This window comes from Ictalurus furcatus, chromosome 24, assembly GCF_023375685.1.
Source record: "Ictalurus furcatus strain D&B chromosome 24, Billie_1.0, whole genome shotgun sequence".
Lineage (NCBI taxonomy): Eukaryota > Metazoa > Chordata > Actinopteri > Siluriformes > Ictaluridae > Ictalurus > Ictalurus furcatus.
This window is the reverse complement of record NC_071278.1, coordinates 16,256,753-16,284,432: the sequence shown is the minus strand read 5'-3', so window position 1 is coordinate 16,284,432 and position 27,680 is coordinate 16,256,753. Positions and strand designations below refer to the sequence as shown.

Below are 27,680 nucleotides of genomic sequence, written 5' to 3'. Positions count from 1 at the left end.
GGAGTCCAATAGCTGCAAATCCTGTCATTAGTACACATGTATAATATAGATTAACAATTTGCCAAAAATATATTTGGCATATGAGCATTTTAATCATTGTTTTCAAGTATATCAAGGTCATTTTAGTAGTCTTTTTTTTTTTTTTTTAGCATCGTTCAATGGGATTTTGTTTAGGAGTTTACTACTCAATCAGCATCAACCAACTTTTCACAATATTCATTCATGACAATGTAAGTACACCCTTCCTTTCCTCTTAATCTGTGATTTTCTTTCTCAGTAAGCTTTTAAGAAGAAATGTGTAGCTAAGAATGCGGGGGAAGTTTTAGTGGCAAGTTACAATTTTTTTTTTTTAAAAATATGAATTTACAGTGCGTGCATGAATTACTGCTTTAAGCTATAGACGATTGAGGAGAAAAATAGGGTCTCAATATGGTATTCATCTTTTAAATCCAGTAGATGGTGCTACAGAAACGAGTACTACAGCCGAAGATAATAGATCATGTCGAAACCACTCTTCTCCTACTGCTTACTAGCAGCACTGAAGCGCTGAGAAACAAGACACCACAAACAAATACTGCTATTAAATTTAAGTTCCTCGAGTATTCCCTTCTCTCCTGCTTGCCTACAGGTATGTTCGTTACATAATGCAGGAATGATCCAGGAACCCCATCCTTTACTACATCTACATAAATGTTAGATCTTAAACTGGACAGAAATTTTCACACAGAACCCCAAAAGTATAAAAACACAAAAGATGATTGAGAGTTCATATCAATTATTTATTCATTTTAAAAACAAGATGGGGATATTTTTCAAAATGTGGGCAAAGATTAAAAAAACAAAAAAAAAAAAACCAAACTACTAAATCAAAATCAAGTTTCCCATCCACAGCAAAAGTGTACGGACAGTCCGGCCTACAGCAAAGCCTTTAACTGACCCACTACTGAAGAGTAAGCAGACATGGCAATTTAAAAGTACCTAAAATCAAGCCATTCTCCTCTGTTTGTGTGTGCGCACGCATGTAGAATAGTCCTAAAGAATGATTGCTTTTCTAAACTGGACTGAATATTGCACTCCCCAGAGATTCAGAAAACTAAAATGAAAAAAAAACATGGCTCCATAAAAGGGGAAAAGTGTCCTGGCCCCAACCATACTCCTGACAAGACTAGATAATTATAGTGAATAAATACAGTTGACATTTAAAACCCCATCCTGCCCCTAAATTAAAAGTGACTTCTGGAAATGGAGAAAAGAGCTCGTTTGGTCCTTTTCAGCAACTAAAAGAAATGTTTTAATAAAAGAAGTTATTGTCTAATTTTTTTTTTTAATTGTGTATATCCTCGTCCAATTATAACAGCAAGGTTCAATTTAGTCATAACCAACAGCATTACACAAATACACATCTTTTCATAATGGTTAAAATAATTCATTTTAGAATAATGGAGAATAAAAAGTTATCCCATGATTGGACATTGGGAAGTCATGAGGAACTGCTGTGTGTTATAGCCGTGACTGGTACACTGGTAACCAGGAGGCAGCCATATCTGTGTGCTTTGACCTCTCTCATTCATACAGCTGGTGAATCCACAGATCAGGTTTAATTTGTTACATCTCGGTAATTCGATTAGTCATGACTCAGAATATTAACCATCACATTAATCACCCACAGCTTGCACTAAGTGAATTTCCCATTAGTTGTGTACAACTGGCACTTTACTGGATGCAGCAGGTGTGACCGTTCGCATCCTTGAACCGCAGGCGCATCTTAGGTCTGTATTTTTCGAGGTAAAGAAGCTGTTTGGAGTTGAAGGCTCCACGTCTCTTCCTGAAAACAGAACAGACGAAGGGTGAGAGGCGATTCCAAGAAATGACCAGTACCAATAAAAAGGTCCTGTTTGTGTGCATGAGAGTTACGTACTGCCGGATAAACTGCACTGCATCCTCATACTTCATCCCACTCTCGATCAAGGCCAAGGCCACAAGTACAGGGGCTCTACAGGAAAAGAAAAACAAGTAGAACTTAAACAAAAACATTAAATAATTACAAAATAAAATGTTCCATTATCATTGTTATCCCTCTTTTTTATTTGAAATCATCACTCAAACACATTTTATATATTTGTTCTCTCCGATTATTCCTTTTTATTGCTGTGAACTACTTTGGGTTGCATTCATTATGAATAGTGTTTTATGAATTAGGTTAATATTAATTCAACACTTTTTACCTGCTGTATCATTGTTCGAATAAATATACATTAATTTACAAATGCAGGGTTTACCCTACCGAAGGCTTCGGCGCAGCGCCCAAGTGGTTTTGTGGAGTGCCTTAAGCCCAATGAGTATACAGGAATTAATGCAAAAACAATGGCGAGAGTTCTATGCGCTAATGCCCCCATTACAAAACAAACAAACAAACAAACAAACAAAAAGGGGGGGGGGGGGGGGGTGGCTTGATCTTAAATAGGAAAGTAAGCTGGCAACAGGAATGAGCAAATCAATGTTTGGACGAACATGTGTGCGACTGGTTTGGGGCAGAAGCTCATCGCCAAGCTAATCAAACAGCTGATTGGATATTTCTCTGTACCGTCACCTCAGGATGGTAGTTACAGCCATTGACTTGGATAAGCAAGTTACAAGCCATCGATAAGGAAAGCCTCAACAACGTGTTCGAAAGAGGGCTGCGATATTTGCATTGGATATAAATATAGAAATAAATCAAGAACCTAATAAGACCATAAGCAGTTACAGGAAAGGGGAAAGCACCCTGTTCCTTGTTCCTGGCGGTTTTACTCACCGGCCCAATCCCGCCACACAGTGCACGGCAACGCAACATCCTGGTTGATCGCGGAACTTGGTCTTCAGCAAATTTAGCCAATCATCAACGATCTGGGTCGGGGGTGGAGCTCCATCATCAAAGGGCCAGTCCTGTGTGTGTTGGGGGACAGGACGGGACGGGACATGCAAGCAAATATAAATAAGTCATGACTACTTCACAATGCATACACTTTCTGAAAACACTGGATTTCAATACAGCTGAGGGGTGGATGAGTTCAATGGCAAGTCTGAGCTGTGAAGCACTTACTACTAAGCTAATCCCAAGAACTACAGCGAAGGGCCCAGGGGTCAGCCTTGAGCTAAAAAGCATAGCGAAAGCATGGATTTCTCACAAACTATTAATGACCACAGAGATCTGCCAACCTCCTCCCAGCCAGAGTAACAAAGAAGACTAACATAAGAGAATGCAGGAGAGATGGTTTGGGCCAAAAAAAGGAGAGGAGGTAGTCCAGAGATTAAAAGATAATCAGGCTGGGAAGATGAGACTAAGAGGGATGGGAGGAAAAAAGGGAGAGTGAGAGATAACGAGTCACAGGGCAGAGAGTGGGAAATGGAAGGGGGGGGGACTGGGTAAGCGCTCTGAGGCAGGACGTATCGAGTTCACCGAAATGACGCACAAATCTAACGTCATCTGGTGGGAGTAGTTTGGTTTTCTGACAAATTCATTGTCGAAACATGGCCTAGCAGAGAAATCAATTATCACAACAATGAGTGAGAGAAGAAAGAAAGAAAGAAAGAAAATAGAGTGTGAAGGCTGGTTGCCCTACTGTTCCCTCTGAACTGAAGATTCTGCTCACTACCGGCTAAAACAGGTTCTCTCTCTTTACTTTACACATACCTTTCCCCGGTCCCTGCATATTCTCTCTCTCTCTCACGCGCACGCACTCGCTTGTGCTCTCTCTCACGCACGCACACAGTGAAACCTTCTCTGGCATTTTTAATAGGAAAATTGATAAAAACCTTTTTTTTTTTTTTTTAAACAAAAACACAGGTGACGATACCGATATCCATGGAACGCTCAAAATATTCGCACTCACTGCTAAAAAAAAAAAAATGAGTCAAATAACTGTTCCACAACCCTGTTCTCTTTTCTTTCCTTCCACGCTGCACTGCTTTTATTCATTTCCAGCACATTCATTTCATTTTAATTCCTAAATTAGTTTAGCTGGGTCATGACCAAATAGCATTTCCAGAACAAAATCGGGGGTTTACTGAGCTGGGTCAAACGTTTACAGGATTAGTACACGAAAGGGTTGGAAACTTCAACCTTTAAAAAAAAAAAAAGAAAAAAAAAAGAAAAGTTGCTGGCTTCTCTCTTAACCTATAAACCTCTGTCAACCATATAGCCAAGGCTAAGAGATTTAGACTTTTATAACTTCCACAGCTGTCCAAATATTTATTCATGCCATCCATTCAAAACAGGCACAAAATACAGACTGCATGTGACACCATGATAGTAGACAGCGACGTATGATCTGGCGGTGGACAAAATAAGGAATAAAACAGTCCGTGAGATCAGATGTTTAATATCTGTTCTGGGACAGTATAAAACATTCATGACAGGATAATTGTACAACCTCATCAACCTCAAATCATCATGGTTCTTAGTACACCCCAGTATAAAGGCCCCACCTCAAGCCAGGGGAAAAATAAGGAATAACATAACTCAGCAGGCTTAACTGTCCTTGCCTGACTCCACACTTATCTGCTTCTCTCTCGTAGCTATCTAGCTATATGGATGGGATCACATCCAGGCATGACTTGCATTTTTCTAACAGCAGCTGGCTACCATTAATTTGTGATATTTACGAAACCAGCACAAATGTCACATTCTGCATAGCATAGCTCTACATCGTTTGCACTACTTCAGATTTTTCATTTAAATTCATCATCAAAATGCTGCATGACTGCGACTGGTGTGCAGACACGTATCGATTATTACGGGTTTTGATTTTAAACACGTAAAACCCATCTGGACGCAGGTTAATGCAGTCTGAACATCCATTCTTTGCAACCGCATGACAAAAAAAAAAAAAAACGGTTTAAGGCATGTTCATCAGCGGCCATTGTAGCTTTGGTAGAAATGGTATTTTATAATCTTCAGCTGTTCAGAATTTTATACAAGTGTCTCTTTTGGCCATTAGGAATGTCACGATACCAAAAATCTAGTAGTCGGTACCGAGAGCACCAAAAGTACACGATACCAAAGTCGATACCACGGTGTGGTTTAAAAATAAAATTAAAAAAAAAGTGGAGGCTACAAGTGTTAAGGTGGACTACCAAACTCCTACCACCTTTCCTCTCAACGAGTCGGGGCGGAGCTAAACTTGTCGCCATCTTCTGTAGTTTTTCCCGTGTGCTTGTAGGCGTTCTTCTTCCTCTTTACCACTTGTGGACCGACTAGAACACTTAACGCGTATTTGCTGCCCCCATCAGTTCCAGAAGAATTGCAACCTCTGAACCGTCATTACCAACAGTACCTACGCTAAAACAAGTACCATCCCGTTTTAAGAATGTTGGCACTGATTTGATACTGAAGTATCGGTTCTCGTGACATCCCTATTAGCCATAGCGGTTATGATTTTGAACCCTGTGCTGTGGCTTTTCTGGGGTTTTTTTTTTGAAAAGCAAAAGCATTTCATATTGTAGAAAAGCCTATTCAGTGTAGAGGAAAGGATGCGAAAGACACAAATTTGCATCTGGTTACAGTTACTTTCACTTTGCCCCAAGTTTAACCAGAAATATTCTGACCTGTGAAATCATAAACCTCAGTCTTGTGAGCCAACAGAAACCAAGTGTGTGGGACTAAAGTCTCTGGCTGGTTACAAAAAGGTGCTGCACTGGCTTGTTTTCTTACTGTTGACTGGCACTCACCTAAGGGAAAAATATATATCCACTCACTAGAATACTAGAATAAGAAAAAAGGGGGTGAGTGAAAGAGAATAAATTCCTCTACTGTGAAATCTTTAAGTCGCACAGGTGACATGATATAGGAACAAAAGAAGCCTCCATCATGAGCCTCATTACTGACCACACCTCTGTTACTGTTATGTATTTAGCTTGTTTTACATGACTTGCTGCTCTACGTGTGCTGAAATGCCTTCAAGGGGACTTTGTATAGCAGCTGTAGGTTACTGAAATGACGGACTATACAGACTTGTGGACTTTAAGAGGACATGCTGACAGCGGTTTGTGAAGACAGTGCACCATGTCTGATTCCACTCAGTTATATGACAGAACACTATACTTCAGTTTCACTGTGGCCTATACACAGGGGGCAGATCCTCAGGATTTTCCCTGCTTGAGGGGGTTTATATAAGACAGCAATCCAGAGCTAGTCAGTACATAGTGAGTGAGAGTTTGTGTGTGTGTGTGTGTGTGTGTGTTCAAGAGTAATTTGAGTGCGCAAGTGGCTTATAGTAAGAAACCTGAACAAATGGTGCTTACCAGGACCTGGATGCCCTCCCTCTCCACCGGCGCCTTGTCGTAAGTGGCCTCGCACACCCGCACAAGTGTGTTTACCTCAAATTTCTTCAGTTCCTTGAGGGCAGAGTCAGAGCACAGGTTACATCCTTGTCTTTTACACACATACACACCCACTTAGAGGAGGATCAACACACACACACACACACACACACACACTTACCTCTGTGAACTTGTTGAGCGTAGAGTTGGTAGGGTTGTGCGTGATGAGGAATCTCATGCACTCATAAGTAATTTCAACAGCGGCAGGGCGGTTCATGTTGGCAAGACGGCTTTAAAACAGTAATAAAAATGTTTGATTCCTGTTCCTTAAAAATACTTTGGCTCAGATTCAGCAAGGACTTTTAGTAAAAGGTAAAATAAATAATAATAATAAAAAAAAAAAACACGAGTGTGGGTGAGATTGAGGGCACTGGACTACAAAAATAAAAAATAAATACAAAAATGGAGGATGGTCTCGTCCACAGTGCACAAAGGATGTACAAAAGATGATGAATGAGGGTAAAAAGGTAAAAAAAATAAAAAATAAAATAAAAACAAAAAAAAGGACTATTCTTCAGTCATCTAATGAGACAACTGTAGATTACCCCATTCAGGAGAGGTGTTTCGGATTGACTGTAGAGACAGAAAGCGGCAGGGGAGGGACAGAGAACTTGTTTGCGCTCAGGCTGAGGACTACGCGTAATCCCAGGGGGATTCAGGAGAGACAGACAGGGCCCAGTGCTAACCCAGTGTCAGGGGGGTTTCTGGGTAGCGTAGTCCCGTGGGGGGCTGATGATTCACTCGTTCACAATGCTGAGGTGCTGAGCATGGCAGAAGTCTCCACTCACAAACGCCATAAATGTGCGGCCCGGATCTGCACGGAAACACTGTCGAGAGAAGAGAAACGAAGTCAAACCATGATGTGGCGTGAAACTGCATTTACATCTTCAAAATCAGTACTGCAACGAGCAGCTTTCAAAATACATTCAAATTACAGTATCTAAACATCAGATCCATTTATAGGCCATCTAAATTTAAACCAGGGATGAAGCATGGTGCCATAATTTTCCTGAAAGTTGTTTCTGGAAAAAAAAAATGCTAGGCACTAGCAATTATACACTACGTGTTACATTGTAGGTGTCCAAACTCGTACATAATCATCAGGGGTTTTTTTTTCCTTCTATGTAAGGGTAGTTAGTGATTTCAGTCTTTGTTTCTTTTTAGAAACCCTGAATTTTATATCCTACACTGAATTTCTGACAACAAACCTGATCAAGCACCTTCCATAAGCAATCAAATGTAAACTGCTTACACTCTCAATATTGCATTTCTTCTATATTGAACAGCTTGAATATACAGCAAAAGTGCTACATGACTTTTTATTTATTTATTTATTTACTTGTGCAAACAGGCATGATATTGCATACTAGAGCAGTCTAGCAATCATTCATTCTCTGGTGGCTTACCATCAGAGCAAAAAGAACTGAAACTTGCTCTACATGACAAACAGTTTGTGGAAACCTAACCATCACAGCCATATTTGGGCCTTCTGCAAACTGTTGCCACAAAGTTAGCAGCACACAATTCTATAGGATCTCTCTGTATACTGTAGCTTTACAATTTCCCTTCACCTGAACTAGGAGGCCCAAACATGTTGCAGCATGACAATGCCCCTGTGCACAACGTGAGACGTAGAAATCGAGTGTCCTGCACAGAGCCCTGACCTCAAGCACACTGAACGACTTTAGGATGAACTGGAACGCTGACTGCACCCCAGACCTCCTCACCCAACCTCACTAATGCTCTTGTGGTTGAACGACCATAAATCCCCACAGCTATGCTCCAAAATCTAGTGAAAAGCCTTCCCAAGAAGAGTGGAGTTTATTATAACAAAGGGGGACTAAATATGGAATGGAATTTTCAAAAAGCACATGTGGGTGTGATTGTCAGGTGTCCACATACTACTTAGTACGCATACAGTGCATCCGGAAAGTATTCACAGCGTTTCACTTTTTCCACATTTTATGTTACAGCCTTATTCCAAAATGGATTAAATTCATTATTTCCCTCAAAATTCTACAAACAATACTCCATAATGACAACGTGAAAGAAGTTTGCTTGAAATCTTTGCAAATTTATTTAAAATAAATTTTAAAAAAGGCACGCAAGTATTCACAGCCTTTGTTCAATACTTTGTTGAAGCACCTTTGGCAGCAATTACAGCCTCAAGTGTTTTTGAATATGATGCTACAAGCTTGGCACACCTATTTTTGGGCAGTTTCTCCCATTCTTCTTTGCAGGACCTCTCAAGCTCCATCAGGTTGGATGGGGAGCGTCGATGCACAGCCATTTTCAGATCTCTCCAGAGATGTTCAATCGGGTTCAAGTCTGGGCTCTGGCTGGGCCACTCAAGGACATTCACAGAGTTGTCCTGTAGCCACTCCTTTGTTATCTTGGCTGTGTGCTTAAGGTCGTTGTCCTGTTGGAAGGTGAACCTTCGCCCCAGTCTGAGGTCCAGAGCACTCTGGAGCAGGTTTTCATCAAGAATGTCTCTGTACATTGCTGCACTCATCTTTCCCTCAAACCCGACTAGTCTCCCAGTTCCTGCCACTGAAAAACATCCCCACAGCATGATGCTGCCACCACCATGCTTCACTGTAGGGATGGTATTGGCCAGGTGATGACTGGTGCCTGATTTCCTCCAGACATGACGCTAGCCATTCAGGCCAAAGAGGTCAACCTTTTTTCATCAGACCAGACAATTTTGTTTCTCATGGTCTGAGAGTCCTTCAGGTACCTTTTGGCAAACTCCAGACGGGCTGTCATGTGCCTTTCTGGCCACTCTACCATAAAGGCCTGATTGGAGGAGTGCTGCAGAGATGGTTGTTCTTCTGGAAGGCTCTCTTCTCTCCACAGAGACACAGAGAAAGGTTTCTGCACCCTTCCCCAGATCTGTGCTTCGATACAATCCTGTCTCGGAGGTTTACAGACAATTCCTTGGACTTCATGGCTTGGTTTGTGCTCTGACATGCATTGTTAACTGTGGGACCTTATATAGACAGGTGTGTACCTTTCCAAATCATGTCCAATCAACTGAATTTACCACAGGTGGACTCCAATCAACTTGTAGAAACATCTCAAGGATGATCAGTGGAAACAGGATGCACCTGAGCACAATTTTGAGTTTTATGGCAAAGGCCGAGAATACTTATGTACATGTGCTTTTTTGTTTTTTATTTTTAATAAATTTGCAAAGATTTCAAACAAACTTCTTTCACGTTGTCAGTATGGGGTAATTTTGAGGAAAATAATAAATTGAATCCATTTTGGAATAAGGCTGTAATATAAAATCTGGAAAAAGTGAAGCACTGTGAATACTTTCCAGATACACTGTATGTACCCTTGATCAAACCTACATCCGAAATCCCAACTGTAAATTGCCACAATATAGTAGCGCACTACTGATAATGGACTCTACAGCCTCCCTATTTGTAGACTGAAAAATGAAGACAGACATCTACTGTATAGTAGTGGGAAGTGTGGCTCAAAAATCTCAGTTGAAAAAGAAAATTGATCCTCCGTTTGTGATAGATACCAACACCTGCGTCACACATTTCTTTCATGTTTCATTTGACAAAGATCGACGTGCAAGTGCCCAATCCTGCACATGTTCCTGTGGGAAAATGAGCATCGTTTGCAAGCCACACTATCTATAAAAAATATATATATATTCTATATATAAAAAAAAAATAGAGATACTTGTCTGTTAATTTGTGGATAGAGACATCAGCATTTTCTAATAACTGATGCTGAGCATCTCTACAAGTGATTAAGCGATCGATCAATCTCACTGACATTTCAGTGGAACAGTTCAGAGTCGTTAACTTTTCCCATCAATACAAATTTGACTAACCAATGACAGCACTTCAGAGACCAGAGCTCAGAGTGGCTGAAAGAAACCGTGCAAGCAATGTTTTGTGCACAACCACAAGTCTCAGTCTTTTGCGTCGCATGTTTAAATTAGGTGGAATTATATTCTTTCATTTCCATTTTAAAAAAAAAAAAAAGTGTGGACTTGTATAATTTTATGGACAAAATCCACACCTTCCAAAAAATTACAATCGGTATGGATGAACCATCATATCGCCCACTACAGGGGGGGACCAAAGGAAGAAAACAAAAAGATCTAGGTTGGAGAAAGAGGAGGACAGTTGCCCAGCCTGTTTCACAGTAAAACACTTTACTAGGGGAAGAAGAAAAAAAACAAACAAAAAAAAACAGCAAGAACCAAACCAGTGAACTACAGACAAACACACAGCACAAAACAGGCACTACAGAAAAGTTGTCCAGTCATTCTTGGCCTTTTGGACACAATTCGCAGACAATAAGCGTCTGTGAAAGAACTTCAGAGAACCTGGGTTAGACTGTGACCTTATAATTCATAGGAGAAAGGGTGGACTCAAAAACTACTTCCAAAACAAGCCACTGGATGATCAAACAGACCGTTTTAAATGGCGAGTAAGGTACAAGGTCGTGTGATTGTGTCAAAGGAGACAAGGCGAACAAGACCTGGGCTAGGAGAATCAAGAGAAGCATTCTCAAACTTGCAACAAAGGGCCCAGCTAAAGTATTGGTTCAAAGAGGATAACCGAGCCCAAAGTACTCCCACAGGGCAACTGAGAAGCAGCACAAGACAAGATTTTACAAAACACAGACACTACACTGTACTTAAGCAAATTAACAGGCTCATCAGGAACACTTTTAGATAGCACAATTCAGCTTACAATCCAGTAAACAGAGCTGCAGCTGTTTAGCCTGAACCTTTAAATAGTTCCTCTGATCTGCTGGGAAATTTTGCATATCAAACTGCCACATTTGCAAACCTTCCTGTAATTACACTTCTACACTGCACAGATCGAGAGGCAAGCGATGTGTGCATAAAGAGAAATGACAAGTCTTAAACTCATCATGAGAAGTAACACATGCTATAAAGTGTCATGCCACACTCGCAAGGCTTGCGTGTTCTTAAACAAACATCTAAAACTCACAACAGAACGGAGATTTAACAAGCTTTTAAAACGGACACATAAAACTGACACGACCAAACAGATGATAAATAACCAGGTGGTAAAAGTATCATCCCATTTAGTGTCACGTTCAAACATCTTACCTTAAAGCATGTTTGACCTGACAGCAGTAGTGCATTGCGAGAGGCTTTTCTGCTCACCACAGTTGTAAAGAGAGGTTATTTGAGTTACTGGAGACTTCCTGTCTGCTTGAACCAGTCTGGTCATTCTCTTCTGATCGCTCTCATCAAAAAGGTGTTTCTAAGCTAACGACTGGCACAACAGAAAAGCGTTCGCCCTATAGAACGGAGATCGCTAGTTCGAATCCTAATGATGCTACAGCCATCCGTGGCCAAGAGGACAAAAGCGGGAGGGAGGGGTGGCATACTCTCTCTCCCCCATCAATCACAGCAACACTAGCCAGCCACGGGGCTCTGAGAGCTCATACATGCAGATGTTGGCGGACAGTGTTTTCCTCAGAGTGCGTTAAGCCGCCCCTGAAGTTGCAGAGAGAAACATTACAGGTACCTTGAAGGAAGCACACTATAGCCTTCACCCTCCTGTGCTGGTAGTTGTTGTGTGATCGGGTAATAGGCCATGATTATATTGGGCAGAGGGGGGTCTAGGGGAATCCCTACTGCCACATGATTGGCTGATTTTATAATTACATGAATGCGCAAGCGTTCCAATTAAAGTGGATGGCGGGTGTACATGTATTACATAAATAAAGGTTAGTACTATTAAATTTTTCTATAGTCCTCAATTTGACTCCATAGTCATGGTGGAAATAAAATACAATTCTGTCTAAAACATCAAGCTGCATCCTGTCTAAAGATTCACTTACATCAGATGAGTTTCTGGTCTCTGATAGCATATGGCTTTCTATTAAAATTATACTTACGGGTATATTAAAGGTATATTCAATATTTACCTTGGAAAATAGGCTAGGTCTGAATAAATAAATGTTAAATGTAAATATTAACCCGTACAGTTGCATGCAGTGTTTTGAAAGTGTTTAACTCTGCTGTTAGCAGAAAGCACTTTCCGGTGTTTTTTTTCCTCACTAGCACCAAGGCACCCTATGCACCCTATGAGGTGACTGCTGTGTTACAAACCTCCGCCACCTAGTACACCCCCACACGCGCACACCATCTGTATGCTGTGTGAACAGAAAGAAAAATGGGAACTTCTCAGAAACGGCTCGGTGTTCTGTGAAACGCAGCTTCTTGTTAACTAGCAGAGTTCACCAAGTACGCGCAGTAACAGTGCCACTCTTCTTTTCGTGTTACACTCTCTTCTCAGTGTCCTCGTTATCTGTTCCTTACGCTCTCTTCTTCACAGACCACTCTGTGCAGCTGGGAAACACAGGACACAGCTTGGCTGCCATCACCTTGCGTACACTGTGATAACGAGAACTACAAATACAGAGAACGCACAAGTCCAAAAAGTCGATCGCTGCTGGCAGAGCTAGAACTCCAGGAAGCATGACTTTGCACTTTTCAAACTAGAGTATTCTCCTTATTCAGAACACGCACCTGCAATGTTAGCATGAAAGTTAAAGTTTAGACTGGCTGCCTGAACCACACTTCCTGTGAAGAAGTAAATGTACTCCAACAGTAAGAAAAGAAGCAAATTGAAGCTCTACAGTTCAGAGAGAATTAATTCAACATAAATCTGTGATTGTCTTACAAAAAGGTATAAACATAAGCTTGCTGTGTTTATCAAACGTAGCCCGAGAAGCCTTTTCCCTCAATGCCTTGTTCCACTTCTTCCTTGCTTGTAGAAAACATGGGATTAAGGGGCTTTGGAAGGGCTAACATGTCCTACTCCAGGGTGCTAATCCCCACAGATCCCTTCAATTTAGGCTACAAATCCTTCCAAGGCACTTGAGCTGTACTGTGTCTTTTGGTGAAACACATCCACGGGCTGCAAAGATACCCAAGGAGCCAGGGTGCGAAGTCACAGCATGTAAGGACACACGGGACTACACTGCTGCCTGTGAGGAGCTGATTAGGAGAAGGTTGGAGGCAGAAAGATAATGAGAATTGAGCTTCACTATTAAACACCCTAAAATGAGCAAGTAATAAAATAAGTAAGGAACAAGGCCCAACACCAAGCCGAGTCACTCTTACTGTCACCACTATTTTTTTTTCTATAACACCTCAAAGTTCTTCTTATATCACAGCAATTATCCATTTCAGAACATTTTTTTCTTTTAAATTAAAGAACACCAGCTTGCACATTTTATCTGTTTAGAGAGATACGTTTAACGTTGTGGAACATCTGCAAAAAACGATCTGTTCCTGTTATTACTTACATTACAACAGATACAGTGTGTAAACAGATGTTCCCTCACCTGCCTCTCATTTTAATCTGTCTTGAAGTTAATAAGACAAAACAAACGCAACTTGTCATGTAACAGAGAACCACAAAGCCCTCTGTCCCGAAGACGGTCCCTGGTTATAAAGCGTGAAGTTACAGTTTGACCTCTGCCCGTCAGTGTTGACACTGGAGACCTCCTCCCAAAAATGCTCAAACATCTGATAGGAAACGTCACCATATCAAAGATTACACTTTTAAAACTCTGTTTATGTCGTACATCCACCATACAAGTTACACCATACACTACAGTTACTACAGAAACAATAACCTATTGGAATGAATATTTAAAAAAAAAATTTTTTTAATAAAAACTCACAACCTGAGTGAGTCCACGATGCAATTATATAAAGTTAATCAACACGACCAATCAGAAGAAAATTCAACAGAAATATGGTGTAATTCTTAATATCAAGCCAGCCATGATACAATAAGATGAAGATAAAAGAAAGTAATATAAAATGGAGTATTAATATTTTATACCAATTCAATACTAGAACAAAAACTGCACCAATATTGCAATATTTTCAACACCCCACATTTCAACACTGTAAGGCACTGAACAATAACGTGTATAAACCAAATTGTAAGTAATTAATTGATACTACGTGTTTGTCATGTCTGAATACTTCTGAAACTGAGCTCTGGCATTTCCCTCTATGTATCAGCATTTTTTTAACAAGATTTTTTTGTCACATTAAAATCCTATCCCACTTACAGCAAAGTAACTATTGTGGCTATATCTGGAAAACAAAATAATAAAGTAGCCAGCAGAAAGTTACAGGTGTGGTGGGGAGAAAAAAAACAAACAAAAAACCACCATCACCAACTGGATTTTGTCCAGATCCAACCATTGTATAACACAGTGTATAAATGCTTTGGTAATGTCTGAGTCAGCAGTATACACTAGCTCCTTCCCAGGACAGGGCTGCAGCTGTAGAGTGAAGCTTTATCTCAGACTGCTTAAGGATAAGTTGGGTGAGATTAGTGGCCTTGGGCTGGGGGACAGCAAGAATAGCAGAGGGAGATAGGACACACGCCAACTCACGTACCTATACACTTCTGCTAGGACCAAGGCTGGATTAAGCAGCAGGATTTTCACCTCAATTTTAACCCTAATTTGTCATTCTGAAAAGTTTTCAAAACAGGACGCAAACATTGGTCCACAATGGCAACCAATTTCATGGTAGTGTGACATGATACTTCTGATACTTCTTTGCTGTGTATACATGGCACAAAACAGTCAAGCAAGATGTGTCCAGCTCTGCTTTCCTGCTGAAAGTGAGATTTTTTAAATTGCAAAACACGGGTGATACGTTGTCTCAAAGTCTGCACCCTTAGGACCAAAAAAAATATATAAACTTGACTCAAAATATTTTTAAAATCCTTCTGTATTTCAGAAGCCGTGCAGGGTGTGCCCAACAAGTCTTCTGAAACTCAGTTAACTTGGCATTTAAAAAGGCCAACCCTAAGCTGACACTGCATTCTGCGTATAGGCAAATCACACCGTGTACGCTAATGAAAACAGGTTTTGTGCCTTCAACTTTTGGAAGACATTCTCAAAGAGTGAGACTTGGCCATAGTTATTCTTACCTTGCTGATAAAGGCATGCAATGAACAGGCATATCCTACCCAACGTGCAAGAAGTGTTATAATTCTACTGCAAACAGGCGCAATTTCACAAGTAATGTCACACAAGCATCACGACCTACACTTGCATGACAATGTCCTGATGGACTTCCGTTGGCTAAATATGAAAACATATGATTCAGTGCTTTTTCCTGTACACAGATATGAATCTTGTGCCACTGAATTCACTTCTTCGAAACGGCTATAACAAACTAATTGTTAATTTTTTTTTTTGAATAGCACAATTTTGAAAAAAAAGAGCGTAATAAGCAGGGGTAGAGGTTATACACTCCACCCAGTAACTCATTTGAAAAACACAGCATGTGGTCTGAATATCACCCACCAATCCCCACGTTTACTTGACTCTATTTCTGACGTTTGCAGTGGTTACAGTACTGGGCTTAAACTATACCCACTATAACTAATGTGTTTGTGCATGCATGTGAGAAGAACTTGAGGCGTTTACAACAATTCAGACAACCGCAACCTGCTTCCTGAGTCAGGACTGATCAGAGCAGTGTTGCTCAAATGCATCATTTCAGATATTATTAACCGAAACATGTTTGAATTATTTAGTGGTTTATTTATTCATTTTTAAACTTGCCGATGATTTAAAGTCATATAAATGGGATAAATGATCATTTAGGGCTTACAGTTTGAATTCTGGGTTCGCAATTCTCTTACATTTATTCATTCATTGCAAAAATATTGTTCGGTTATGGAACTGAGATACTATAACCTACACTTGGTATCAAAGTCAAATCTTCAGTGTCATAACCCTAATTCAAAGAGACTAATTGTTTCAGAGGGCAAGCAGCAGAGGACAGCTTCCATGCATTGATGTGTGTACTGTATACCAATCACACCTAGAGGTAAAACATCCACCCACATACTCAAGACATAAACCCCACCCTTCCTTGACTGCAAAGGACAAACATTCTGACCCAGTACACTCAAACTGTGTTCTCAGGCCAAGGTGACACTGTTCCCCTTGAGATAGTGCGCTGTCATTAATCGCTGATTCACCAAGCTCACAACAAATTGCAAAACAACCCTTTGATAAAGTCCAATAACGGGAACGTTTCCCCTCGTGTTCGAGTTTAAAGTGTAAGTGCACTCATGATGATGTCAACACAGTTGTAGGTATCAGCCCAGGTAGGACCCTTTCACAAAATAACAAAAATACACTGAACAAGCATTTAAAACGTCTAATACAGTTCTCTCTATTTCTCTCCCCGTTACAAAAGATATCTGATTAAATATTACAGCACTACTGTCACTTCACAGCTAGAAGAAACGTATTCTACACAGTTTCTTATTATAACTATAAGGCACTCTCTTGAATTAAAAACGTGGGCTAGGTTTCACATTACAGCAACATAAATACTAAGCTGCAGGCATCTTTAGGCTGACATTACCACACGTATAAACATTTTCAATTAGTGTGCTGACAACTTGGCACTGGTTTAGTGGAGATGTTACTATGGCCATCATCCAAGGTCCAAGACCAGTTTGAGCTGCTTTACACCACCATATACCATTAAGTCACAAAACCCACGCAGTTGTCCCAACACCAACCCACACAATTGACAACATTCGAGAGGTTAAATTCCACCACTGTCCTGATGAAAGAGAGCCGCGGCCAGTGACCAAACACAGACAGGACACTTCACTTCTTCCAAAGTGCACTGTTGCGCATACACACTTACGGAGCAAACACGCTGAACATGAATAAAACGGCAAAATGGAAATATGTAAAAACGTACCGCTCACACTGCATTCTTTTGGCTTGAAAGTGTTTCTACCCCAAAACTGAGTGCTCTGACGCTTTGTTTCCAACAGTCCCAAGAAAGATTAAAAAGGTTAAGCGTTGCCAACACCCATGAAGGAATTCACAGTTAAAAAAAAAAAAAAAAAAAAAAAGCGCTAGTTGAAACTTCTTCCTTTTATACCCATTTAATTTAATTGGTAACGTTTAAAACTTATTCCACATGACGAAAGAGATGAAGGAAAACTTTATATAACCAACAACCGGTACCAGCTGCTAAATACTTAACCATGTCCTCATGCTAATGTCAGCTGGCTGTTTCTGTGGTCAGGTTTGTATGTGATAAAGCAACACAGGAGTTTAATGAAACTTGACTACAGGAAGAGGAACTTGAATTGACGAGAAAACAGTAACACTTTAAATTCTGCATATTCAACAAAATTCAAGGGACACAACAAGAGTCAGTTCTCAGAAATGCTTTTCCTAAGAGCATGCACACAAATGAAGGTTTAAGACAGGATGAAAGCTGGCCAGTGCCCACATTTGGTATGTGGTAAATCCTTCAGACACAATTAAGATCTCCTGAGAACTAAGAAGACAGCCATATACAGTATTTAATCAGGGCCAAAAATAAAACTGATGAATATAGGCTTCGGAGCTATAAATACACCTGAAGCCATGTGCTTAAGGCCACACACATTCCAGTGGCCTGTCTGCCTACATTCCTCAAGTGCTTTCTAATCATGAAAGAGGGACTCACCCCTTAAAATCCACCTCAATGATCTGTTTCAGACACACAAAACAGTACTCTTAGGCTGCATCCGAATATCCCTACCACCCTACTATACAATGGCGAAAAGCAGTACACCAAAGGAGTAGTATTTCCGAATTCTCAGTATTCATGCAGTCGCAATCAATTATTCAACCCCCCCCATTGCAAATCAGGTTTATTGTCAATTTACAGACTTTCAGCTGTTTGCAATGAACAAATCAAACAAAAGCAATTGAAACAGTTCAGCACAACGAATGATTCAAGTGGTTTCCCCAAATTCAACTGAAAATGCAACTTGTAATGATTTCTCCAGTTTCACAATTATTCAACAACTTCATGACTAACATCTTTAGTACTTAGTAGAGCACGCTTTTGCTGTTATGACCTGCTGCAAACGAGATGCAGAGCTTCTGCAGCGTTCCTGAGGAATCTTATCCCGTTCCTCATAAGCAATAGCCTCCAGTTCAGTAATATTCTTGGGTTTGCATGCTGCAACCGCCTTCTTCAAATCCCACCACAGATCTTTTATGGGGTTCAAGTCGGCGACTGTGAAGGCACTGTAGAATCTTCCAGGACTTCTTCTGCAACCAAACCTTTTTGAGGTATGCTTGGGATCACTGTCCTGTTGGAAGGTCCAATGACGCCCAAGCTTCAGCTTCCTCACAGATGGCATGTTTTCTCCTAGGATTTCCTGATCGTTTCTTCGGAGAATCCATCTTGCCTTCCACACGCTGCAGGTTTCCAGTGCCAGAAGATACAAAGCAGCCCCAGAGCATCACCGAGCCACGACCATGCTTGACTGTGGACAGAATGACCTTTCTTAATTCTTCTTCCTCCAGACATACCGCTGATCTTTCGTGCCGAAAAGCTCCGGTTTTGTTTCATCGCGCCACAGAACAGAACCTCAAAAATTGTGGCTTATTTATAAGATCGTGAGCCGATTTTTCTTGTGCTTTTGAGTCAGTAGTGGTGTACATCTTGGAGTTCTGGCATGGAAGCCTTCTGCGTTTAATCGAGAGTTTTTCACAACCTGCCTTCTCAGAAATCTGGTTGCGGCCGTTGATAGCTTCCTTTTTTCTTCCCCGTCCGGGTATTTCATACACTTTCTGCCCCTAGCCAGTTCAGGTATTTCATGTGCTCCAGCTCAAGCACAGCTGGTGCAACTAATGAAGCCCTTGCTTAGTTGCATCAGATGTGCTTGAGACAACACCTGTTTTACATATTTGTGCTGTTGCGAGGAATTCTATTCAGGGGGTTGAATAATTCATTACAAAAAAAATCACTACAAGTTGCATTTTCAGTTGAATTTGGGGAAACCACTTGAATCATTTGTTGTGTTGAACCATTTCAATGGCTTTTGCTTGATTTGTTCATTGCAAACAGCTGAAAGTCTGTAAATTTTGACAATAAACCTGATTTACATTGGGGGTTGAATAATTTTGATTACAACTGTAAAACAGTAGGTGATAAATGTCCGGATGACCTACTGCGTCTGCCGAGATTCTGCAGTATAGAAGCAATGCACACTGTGCTATCCCATAAGGCAACAGGACTGGCACAGAAGAGCTGTCAGAATCAGAAATGGCGGCAGACAGCGCGTCTGCTCTTATTAAGTTGCGAGTCACATGACAATGCCAACATGGCAGACATAGTTTGTCCGGATTGTATTCATGCGAGACACTTATACTGATCAGTACGTACTGTATCAATGGCCGAGCACTAGTTACTGAATTGAACGCAGTAGGTAGTCACAATACGCGATTTTGAACACAGCCTTAGACCTTACATCCATTAGGCATGTAATATAATAATGTAATCCTGCTGACCAAGTCAGACTCATAATTGATAAACTTGTTAGTTTATGGACCGTTCTCCTCTGCTGTTGGTTTGGGAATTGTTCGACAAAAGTATGCATGATAAAATAACTGATAAGTTTCAGTCTCTTGAGGCCAAGAAAAATCTCTTACCTCGTCATATCTCCCAGGAAAAAAAACACAGATTGCAGCAGCATTAAAGAGGCTTAAGTTTGTACCAAAACGCATGATAACATGCAAGCAATGACCTTATAAATTAGCTTTAGTAGGGGGGGAAAAAAAAAAAATGTAGCCTCATGATGGTAGCAAAATATTCGACCGACCTGATGATAGGTGGTTGTTAGGATTTCATATCCTTTGGTAAACCAAGCACCCATTTGAGCCAATATTTGTTAGAACAATTATTATTATTATTTTTTAAAATAATCTATAGCTGCATTTGTAATTTAAAACTACTTTTACCATGCTGATCTTTATCAGCCTGGGAAAGGCGGTGATGAAACAAAAACAAAACATCACATGATGGCAACTTGTACACTAGAGATAATTTGAACACAAAGTAACAAAACTTCTGTCAGGTCATAAATAAATCTGAAATTAAAAGAAAATAAAATTGTAAAGAAAAGTCTTCAGACACATGTAGAGAGGTTTTAATCTTTAACCTATTTCGAGATGGGCACAAAATAAATGACTTGTAATTTGATGCAATTATCTGGGGTGTAACAGTATTTTTTTTTTACATATGTTTTATTCAATTTAAAATGGAAACCTAAGGCTTATATAAGAGCATCGACAATATATTGTATCAAGACACAATTACTCAGATCATATAGAATTTGAATTTTATGTATTGTTCAACCACTAGTACTCTGCTAGTTAACTGGTGAAAGTCTACTGGTGGAACCATTTGCTGACTACAACATCACTGCTTGAGTATAGCAGCAATGATGAAACAAACCAGAGAAAAATGTGTGTTCCAAATTCCAAATTCCATTACACACCTTATATTGACTACAGAACATGTGGCTATATAACAGGCCATTTAATCACTGATGAGAAGCTGTAGTGGCGCATGAACATGTAGACAACATTGGGGAATATTTAAGAGAGAGAATGGGGCCAGGGACCTGGGGTGCAAAGTGCTAGCAGATGTGCATGACAACACCAGCAACAAGACAGGTGCCATTGCCAAGAGACAGTGAACAGGGAATTGGTGCCTTGTTTTGCTCATACATGTCAACAGTCAATTAATGAGGGACTAAAAAGCTAGCAGAAGGAACAAGTGGAGGGAAATTCTTCACACTCTCAAATGAACTAGTGGATGCTGGAGTTGCTTTTTGCTACAACCTGTTGGAATTCAGCTGCCAGTACGTTTGCAGCTACTGTTTGCTTTTCTGACAGGAGCATAAACAGATACAAAACCTCTGGAGTCCATCACTGACCACTGGCAGCCTGAAGAAAATACTGCCTGGTGTGAAGGTCACCAGAAACATGTTGGCCAGTGACACCATTGTCGTGTCTGTGGTATATCCAGTTATGTCCAGTTTTCTCCTGATCAATCACGGAGACCATCAAATATAAAAATTAAAAATATCTGCCTTACTCTATAGCCATGGCAAGAAGTGACAAAGGTCTCATGTTTAGATACGACACAGTGACAATCCTATGGCACAAGTGTGGTCCGAAGCTTTTTCAGTTCCCTCACTCTAAACCCTCCATGAAACAAGTTACCATTTATGGTTCGATGAGCAAAAATGGAACAAACACTTACTGCGGTTATCCTGTAATATGACAACTTCTCATTAAATGAGCTTAGAGACATTAAAGCTTGGAAGGAAGCGGAAAAGATGTTAGCGCTGATGGTCCTTGGTGAGTGTACATAGCTAGTACTGTTAGTTTGCCTGCTTGTAGCTTGCTGGAGTGAATGCAGTAAGAACTAAATATTTCATACTAATAAAAGCCACCGTTAAAATGCAGTGAACACGATTTTCTATTGTAGTATAATTACGATATTATATACAACTAGCTGTAAATGATTCAGCCTGTTTCAGCTTCCTATTTCAACTTCACATGTAATAAGGTAACAATGTGGGCTGCTTAACATTAATTAAATAACTTAGCAATTAATCAATCAGACTAGAGGGCTCATTTCATGACTACTGTACCTAGACTGGTCAAATGAGAACATAAACATAGCATCACAGGCTGTGCAGAACTGCACATTTCAATTAAACGGCTGCATATCATAAGTTGGCACATAACAAAAAGAAAGAAAGAAAAATAAATACACCAGTGCTGTTTGTTATTAAAATTTGTGCTGTGACAGATTACAGTGTAAACTGTGTTGGGAAAACTACCCAAGATGTTACCCAAAGAAAAACAAAACAAAACAAACAGTACCATACCAACTTACAACAGAAAGCAAAAGATCTGCTGCTCAGATGGCAACGCTGACCTGCTTTTGGTAAAGGCGCAGGCGCTTGCAAATGCTGCCACAAGTCCGCCACTTCCTTGTTGATGCGACTTCCCTGACAGTAAACTTGTAAAATGTGAGGCAAAACGCAAACACGAGAACCAACTGTGTTATGAAGCCAGGTGCTTCCACTTTCAGTGTTCTATGAATTAAAAAAAAAAAAAAAAAAAAACACCAAATCTTATATAAATAAATAAATAACTAACTCGTCACGATTTGATTTGAAATTTGATCGGTGTTCAGGTGTACTGCTTATTTTCTCCTGACCCGTCTACAGAAACCACACAGACATTTCACCTGAATGCACAATCTAACCATTCTGAAAAACAAACAAACAAAAAAAACATTCTGATATTAATGTTCATTTAAAATGCCTAAGCAAACACAAAAGCTGTAAATACAAGGTAGATGGAGCCATTTGAGGTAGGCTGTATATGTATAGAGAGGGTATGCATCGACATCACTTTCCTGCAGGTACACACCCCCCCTCTTCCAGACTGAGTGGCAAAACATCCAGCAAAATGTCCGGTTTTAATAGGGGAAGCTGCAAAAAAGCTAGTATAACTAACAATTATCAGCTTAAATTAAAGGCAGGTAGACTTGACAGTGACCATTACAACTTGCCCAAGAACCTGTGGTCCATGGACATTCGCATGTGGCCAGAAATCGGTTTTCCTGACATTTATATGTACCTGATTTTGACGCCAGGGAACTACACTAAGCAAAGCCTGAAAGAATATAAAACCCTTTCAGGCTTTCTCAAATTGTTGGAGAAATTAAAGTGACAAGAACAACAATAAACATTCTGGTTGTATGTGGACAGGTATGTACAAATATTTTTAATTCATGATATAATTTTATCTAGTAAACCACAAGCTAGCTAGTCCTAGTTTGTTTGTAGCGAACACTGCTTCCACATACTAACGTTATATATTTGTGAAGGTAAAACACAGTCACAGAATGAATGAGCTCCCGTTATTCATCAATGGAAACAGGTAGCGTTTAAAAAGAAATACGTAGCAAATTATTAATCATCGTTGTACAGCATGAATATCACATGCCAAAGAACATACACTTATACTGCTCGAGTTAGTAGAAAAAATAAATTAAATAAAATGAATGGTTTTTTGACAGTCTGTAAAAAGATAGCTACGAATTCTTGTTCAATCTGTTACTACTATTGAGTCGATCGCACAACAGCTTTCCCCCCCATTTTAGATGCGTTTTTTTTCTGAATTCACGCTGTACACTAATGCTGCTGCTCAGTCGTTTTGCCACTCAGTGGGCGTGACCACGGTGAGTTCCAGCTACCGTGACGTAACGTGCCCGCCCCCCCCCAAAAAAAATTTATTCACAGGCAAAAGTTACAACTTACAGCTTCTCGATCAAAGCATACTATCTAGGATGTGCCATTTAGCTCAAGCCCGAATTCTGAAAAAGACCGACAAACAAATAAATAAATAAAATTGCTGATGTTGATATCCTTATCGAATGTAGTGGCAGGAAGAGGATTAAGATTGAAAAAGGCTGGACAGAGTTCATCTGGATCTTCTCATGGAAAATGTCCTTTAAATGGATCATTTGATGGACATGGAAGTCCAAAGTCCTGAAAATGTGTGAGAATTTCCATTGAAAGCAGACAAAAAGTTAATATCGCAACGTGTCCGGAAAACTTTCGATGATATTGACTGTATATAACTGTATTTTTAAACACTTACCTAAAAATAAATAAATGGTGTACACTCACTGGGAAAATATTTTACAAACCCTATCACCTGAAGTAAACATGTCCAGAAATGTCAAACAGTTCATGTTGAAACCAGGTGCGTACCTATTTTAGTTAAAAGAAATCTCTATATCTACATGGTTTCTGCAGTTTCCCCAAAACATTCATTTGACAGAAGGCAGCATTTCCAAGAGCAGTGCAGTATTCTTTTTTAAACAATTCAGTGAATGTTATGTTATTTGTAGGCTTCTTTAGTTTGAACTATGGGGTTTTGTCATTGTTGTGAAAAGATGCAGAACATTTAAAACCACAGTTCATTTGGAGGGAAAGGAAACTGCAGAGTAGACACCTTTCCACATCTAAGACCTACTTCGCTTCTTTTGCTTCCTTTAATGAAGCAGCGCTGATATCCGTGACAGCTGATGTTAAGCAACAGTGATATGGTCTCAAAGTTAAACGTTAAGTACAGGATGGTAAGTCATAAGTAAGAAGTCTAGTGCAAGTTTAACTAGTTATGAAAATGAGCATTAAAGGTTACTGTAACAAATTCATATAAATTCCCGTGGCCCTGTGGATTTGCTCTAAAAACTAACCATGCAGTCCAAGTGCAATGAACACGTTGGTAAATTAAAACAAGACATTCACTGTACTTTACTCAGTTGTGTCTCCTAGTCATTTGCCCAACAACTTCAAAAACCAGCATCAGTGCCAATCTCCAAAATGACATCCACTGTTATGGTTTATTCAGCGCCATCAAAACATGCTAACTAGTTCAGAGCACTTCAGGCAAGATCACACTGAATGCCTGGTGCACACCTTTGTCAAAATTATCCTTTTAAAACCACTAAAACAGACCGAATCACACACTGTATCTATCTATACTGTACTATTACATCTAATGGTATTGATTCATTTTCTACAACAGCAGCTTTGACAGTAGTGCCAGCTGTAATTAAAATCACAGGGTTATATTAACGCGCTGGTTCTAATGGTTGCCGTCGTCACTTCTATAGTAACGACTAACACAGGACCTTGTATGGCGGACACTCCACGTAATCTCAAGTTAATAATAAACAGTGTAAAAATGCGCTCCTGAGTTTTTTCTTCATGGAAGTGTCTTCAGGACAGACGACTTTGCCCTTTCCGGTTTCTCGGTAACATCACAAGGCTAATGAGGGACTAACTGTTTATAGCTGCTATAATTCAAACGATAACAGCAACTTAACGGTCTTGCAGATGTTACTCGACACTAAATGTAACTATAAACTGATAAAAAAAAAAAGTGGTGTGTTTATCAATCAATAAAAAAAAAAATGAAAAAAGAATAGCTAACAAGGGTAATAAAACACTTCAGTTGATTTACTATTATACTATATATGAATATTTCTCCAAGAAAAAGGGGTTAGGCTCATGATCAGGAGGGGAATTATAGCTAAATCGTGCAATAAAAATTACAGTAACCACACACTAGGGATGGACGATTATCTTATCGTTTGCGATATACCAGTAGAAATTCTCCCCACGATAGGAATCAGTCTTCCCTCGATAATAACGATTAATGACGTGTTTCTGTGTGCGACCCGTTCACAGCTCACGTGCAGAGCGAAAACAAATACGGCGGAAGGCGGACGTGAAGCTGAGGAGGAGTTTATCGCTAAACGAGGAGCTACTGTACCTCTACAATCAGGAACTGGTTCGGTTACAGAAAACAATTTTTAACTTTAGACCAATGTTTGTGTTTCAGAGGCTCTCAAGATCACAGCTATAACTTGTAGCTAAAAACAGTGGTGCACGGTACTATATTTATAATCATCACTGATCTCGTTATCGCAATAAATACCAGAAGATATCGCGATATAGTTATAGGTCCATATGGCTCATCCCTTACCCCACACACAAGCTGTAACAATAACATTTTAGAGAAGGTAAAGGATAATCAACACCTGAACACAGTATTTAATCTCACGCAGTCTACTCAAACGTCTTCATGGACAGTATTATGTACATGTCTATGGTGTGGTATGAGGAAGTGTTGAGGAAGTTCACTATCTAGAAATAAAAAGAAATCGGTGTCTTTACCGTTAGAGCAACGGTGATCTTTGGTCATTTTTAAATAAACCGTTCTGTCAGTGGTTTCTTTAATAAATAATAATAATAATAAAAAAAGCCCTTGTTCACTCATGTCCAGACATGTCTGCAGCACTTGTTCACTGCGTGATCACAGGACGAGATCATAGCAAACTTCACATGCTCATCTCACACGTATTACAAGTCAAGAGAGGAAGAAAACCCACAGATTGCTCTCTGACTAACAGGACAGATACTAACACTGAACAGTCTACATAAAATATAATGCTAACTGCAGACTGCTAGCTGAACTCTCTTACTCTAAACGAATCCAGAAACTGTGCCTAATCTATATTTTTATTTATTTATATTTATATATAGCGAAACAGAAAGACGCTTCTGTTTAAGATAACACTACTGGTAAACAACAACTAGCCAAGACTGAAGACTAGTTAGTGTTGCTATGTTGCATTTCCAGCCGGTTGAAGCGGTCTCAACCTCAACCGCGCCAACATGGACAGCTAGCAAGATTAACATACATGTCTAACTAGATTCTGGTTTTAAAAAATAATACTACTAGACAAGACATGCTCAAGGACACGGTGTTCGAGCTTAACGTTTAAAAAAATGACAGTCGAGCAGTCGACACGCCAGAAGTGTGGAGCTGTAGCTTTTATTGCTAACCGACTGGCAGTCAGAAGGAGCGCGTGGCTGGCCAGCTAATCAGGCTCAACTAAACCCGAGGTTTACACACCGATACTTCTTTGTCATATATGTTTAAAAGATATAATAAAAAAAACATGTAATATATCATACAGTTAATTATTCCACAGAAATGCTAGCGAGATAGATTTATATGCGATTCTGAAACGTCTCGTGCTCGCAAATGGCTGCCACATTTCCCCGTTAGCTTGGTACGCTAGCTGACTTGGGTGGCCGGCTAGCGGCGACTGAATGCTAGCTAACTGCAAGAAGCCTGAGACGCTACTGCTGCGGGAGGGAAAAACACGTTTTATTTGCTACACCGTTCTCAAACAAAGTGAGAAAGAAAGTGATATATAAATACTTACAACAAACAGGTTGAACATTGAAATCCCGTAACAATCGCTGAGAAGGTGGACAGGAGCGGGTTTTTTAACGCTAAGAGACGTTCTTCCTCTTCACACACATACTAAACAAGTGAGTTGTCTCGATTCTGTAGTATCGGGGGCGAGGCTACACAGGCTTGGAGTCGATTCGCAAAAGAGTCGATTCTATAAAAACCCAGGAATCGAATGCCATACAATGTAGTTGTTTTGGTATTGTCGGTTCTGGAAAAGCAACGATACATGTTAAACTGGCGTCAGTAGCTGTAAAGTATCATAAGGTAACGTGTGTAGCATTTCTCACTTAATTGTACTGCTAAATGTGATGGTAATTAAATGTTCAAATCTAACACATTAAACTTGGTCAAAGAAAAGAAGAAGAAGCAGAAAGCCAAGATCCGCTGTCATTTGTTGTATCAACTAAATATGGTGTATAAAGCACTTAACAAAAGTGATATGACCGTGTTTATTTGATAATCATAAGATCTTTCCTATTCTGGATCGAGAAAAGTATCGTTTGGGATCAACCATGGAATCAGAATCAGAGTCGATTCAAACATACCCGGAATTGAACAGCCGTAGCGCCAACCGGGGACGTCGT

General features: G+C 40.0%; 1 protein-coding gene across 2 annotated transcripts; it reads right to left on the bottom strand.

Moving 5' to 3' along the window:
- Positions 1-164: 164 nt before the first annotated feature.
- On the bottom strand, positions 165-27,197 carry ptp4a2b (protein tyrosine phosphatase 4A2b). Of its 2 annotated transcripts, none has more exons than XM_053612694.1 (7): positions 27,065-27,197; positions 6,906-7,187; positions 6,482-6,590; positions 6,283-6,375; positions 2,795-2,925; positions 1,919-1,993; positions 165-1,825 (listed from the first exon to the last, which is right to left on the bottom strand). In XM_053612694.1, exons 2-7 carry the CDS (start codon positions 6,908-6,910, stop codon positions 1,714-1,716), a joined length of 525 nt encoding a protein of 174 aa, XP_053468669.1. In that variant the 5' UTR covers positions 6,911-7,187; positions 27,065-27,197; the 3' UTR covers positions 165-1,713. The 2 variants fall into 2 exon arrangements, with proteins under 2 accessions (XP_053468669.1, XP_053468670.1); XM_053612695.1 differs by lacking the exon at positions 27,065-27,197 and adding an exon at positions 17,141-18,087.
- Positions 27,198-27,680: the final 483 nt, after the last annotated feature.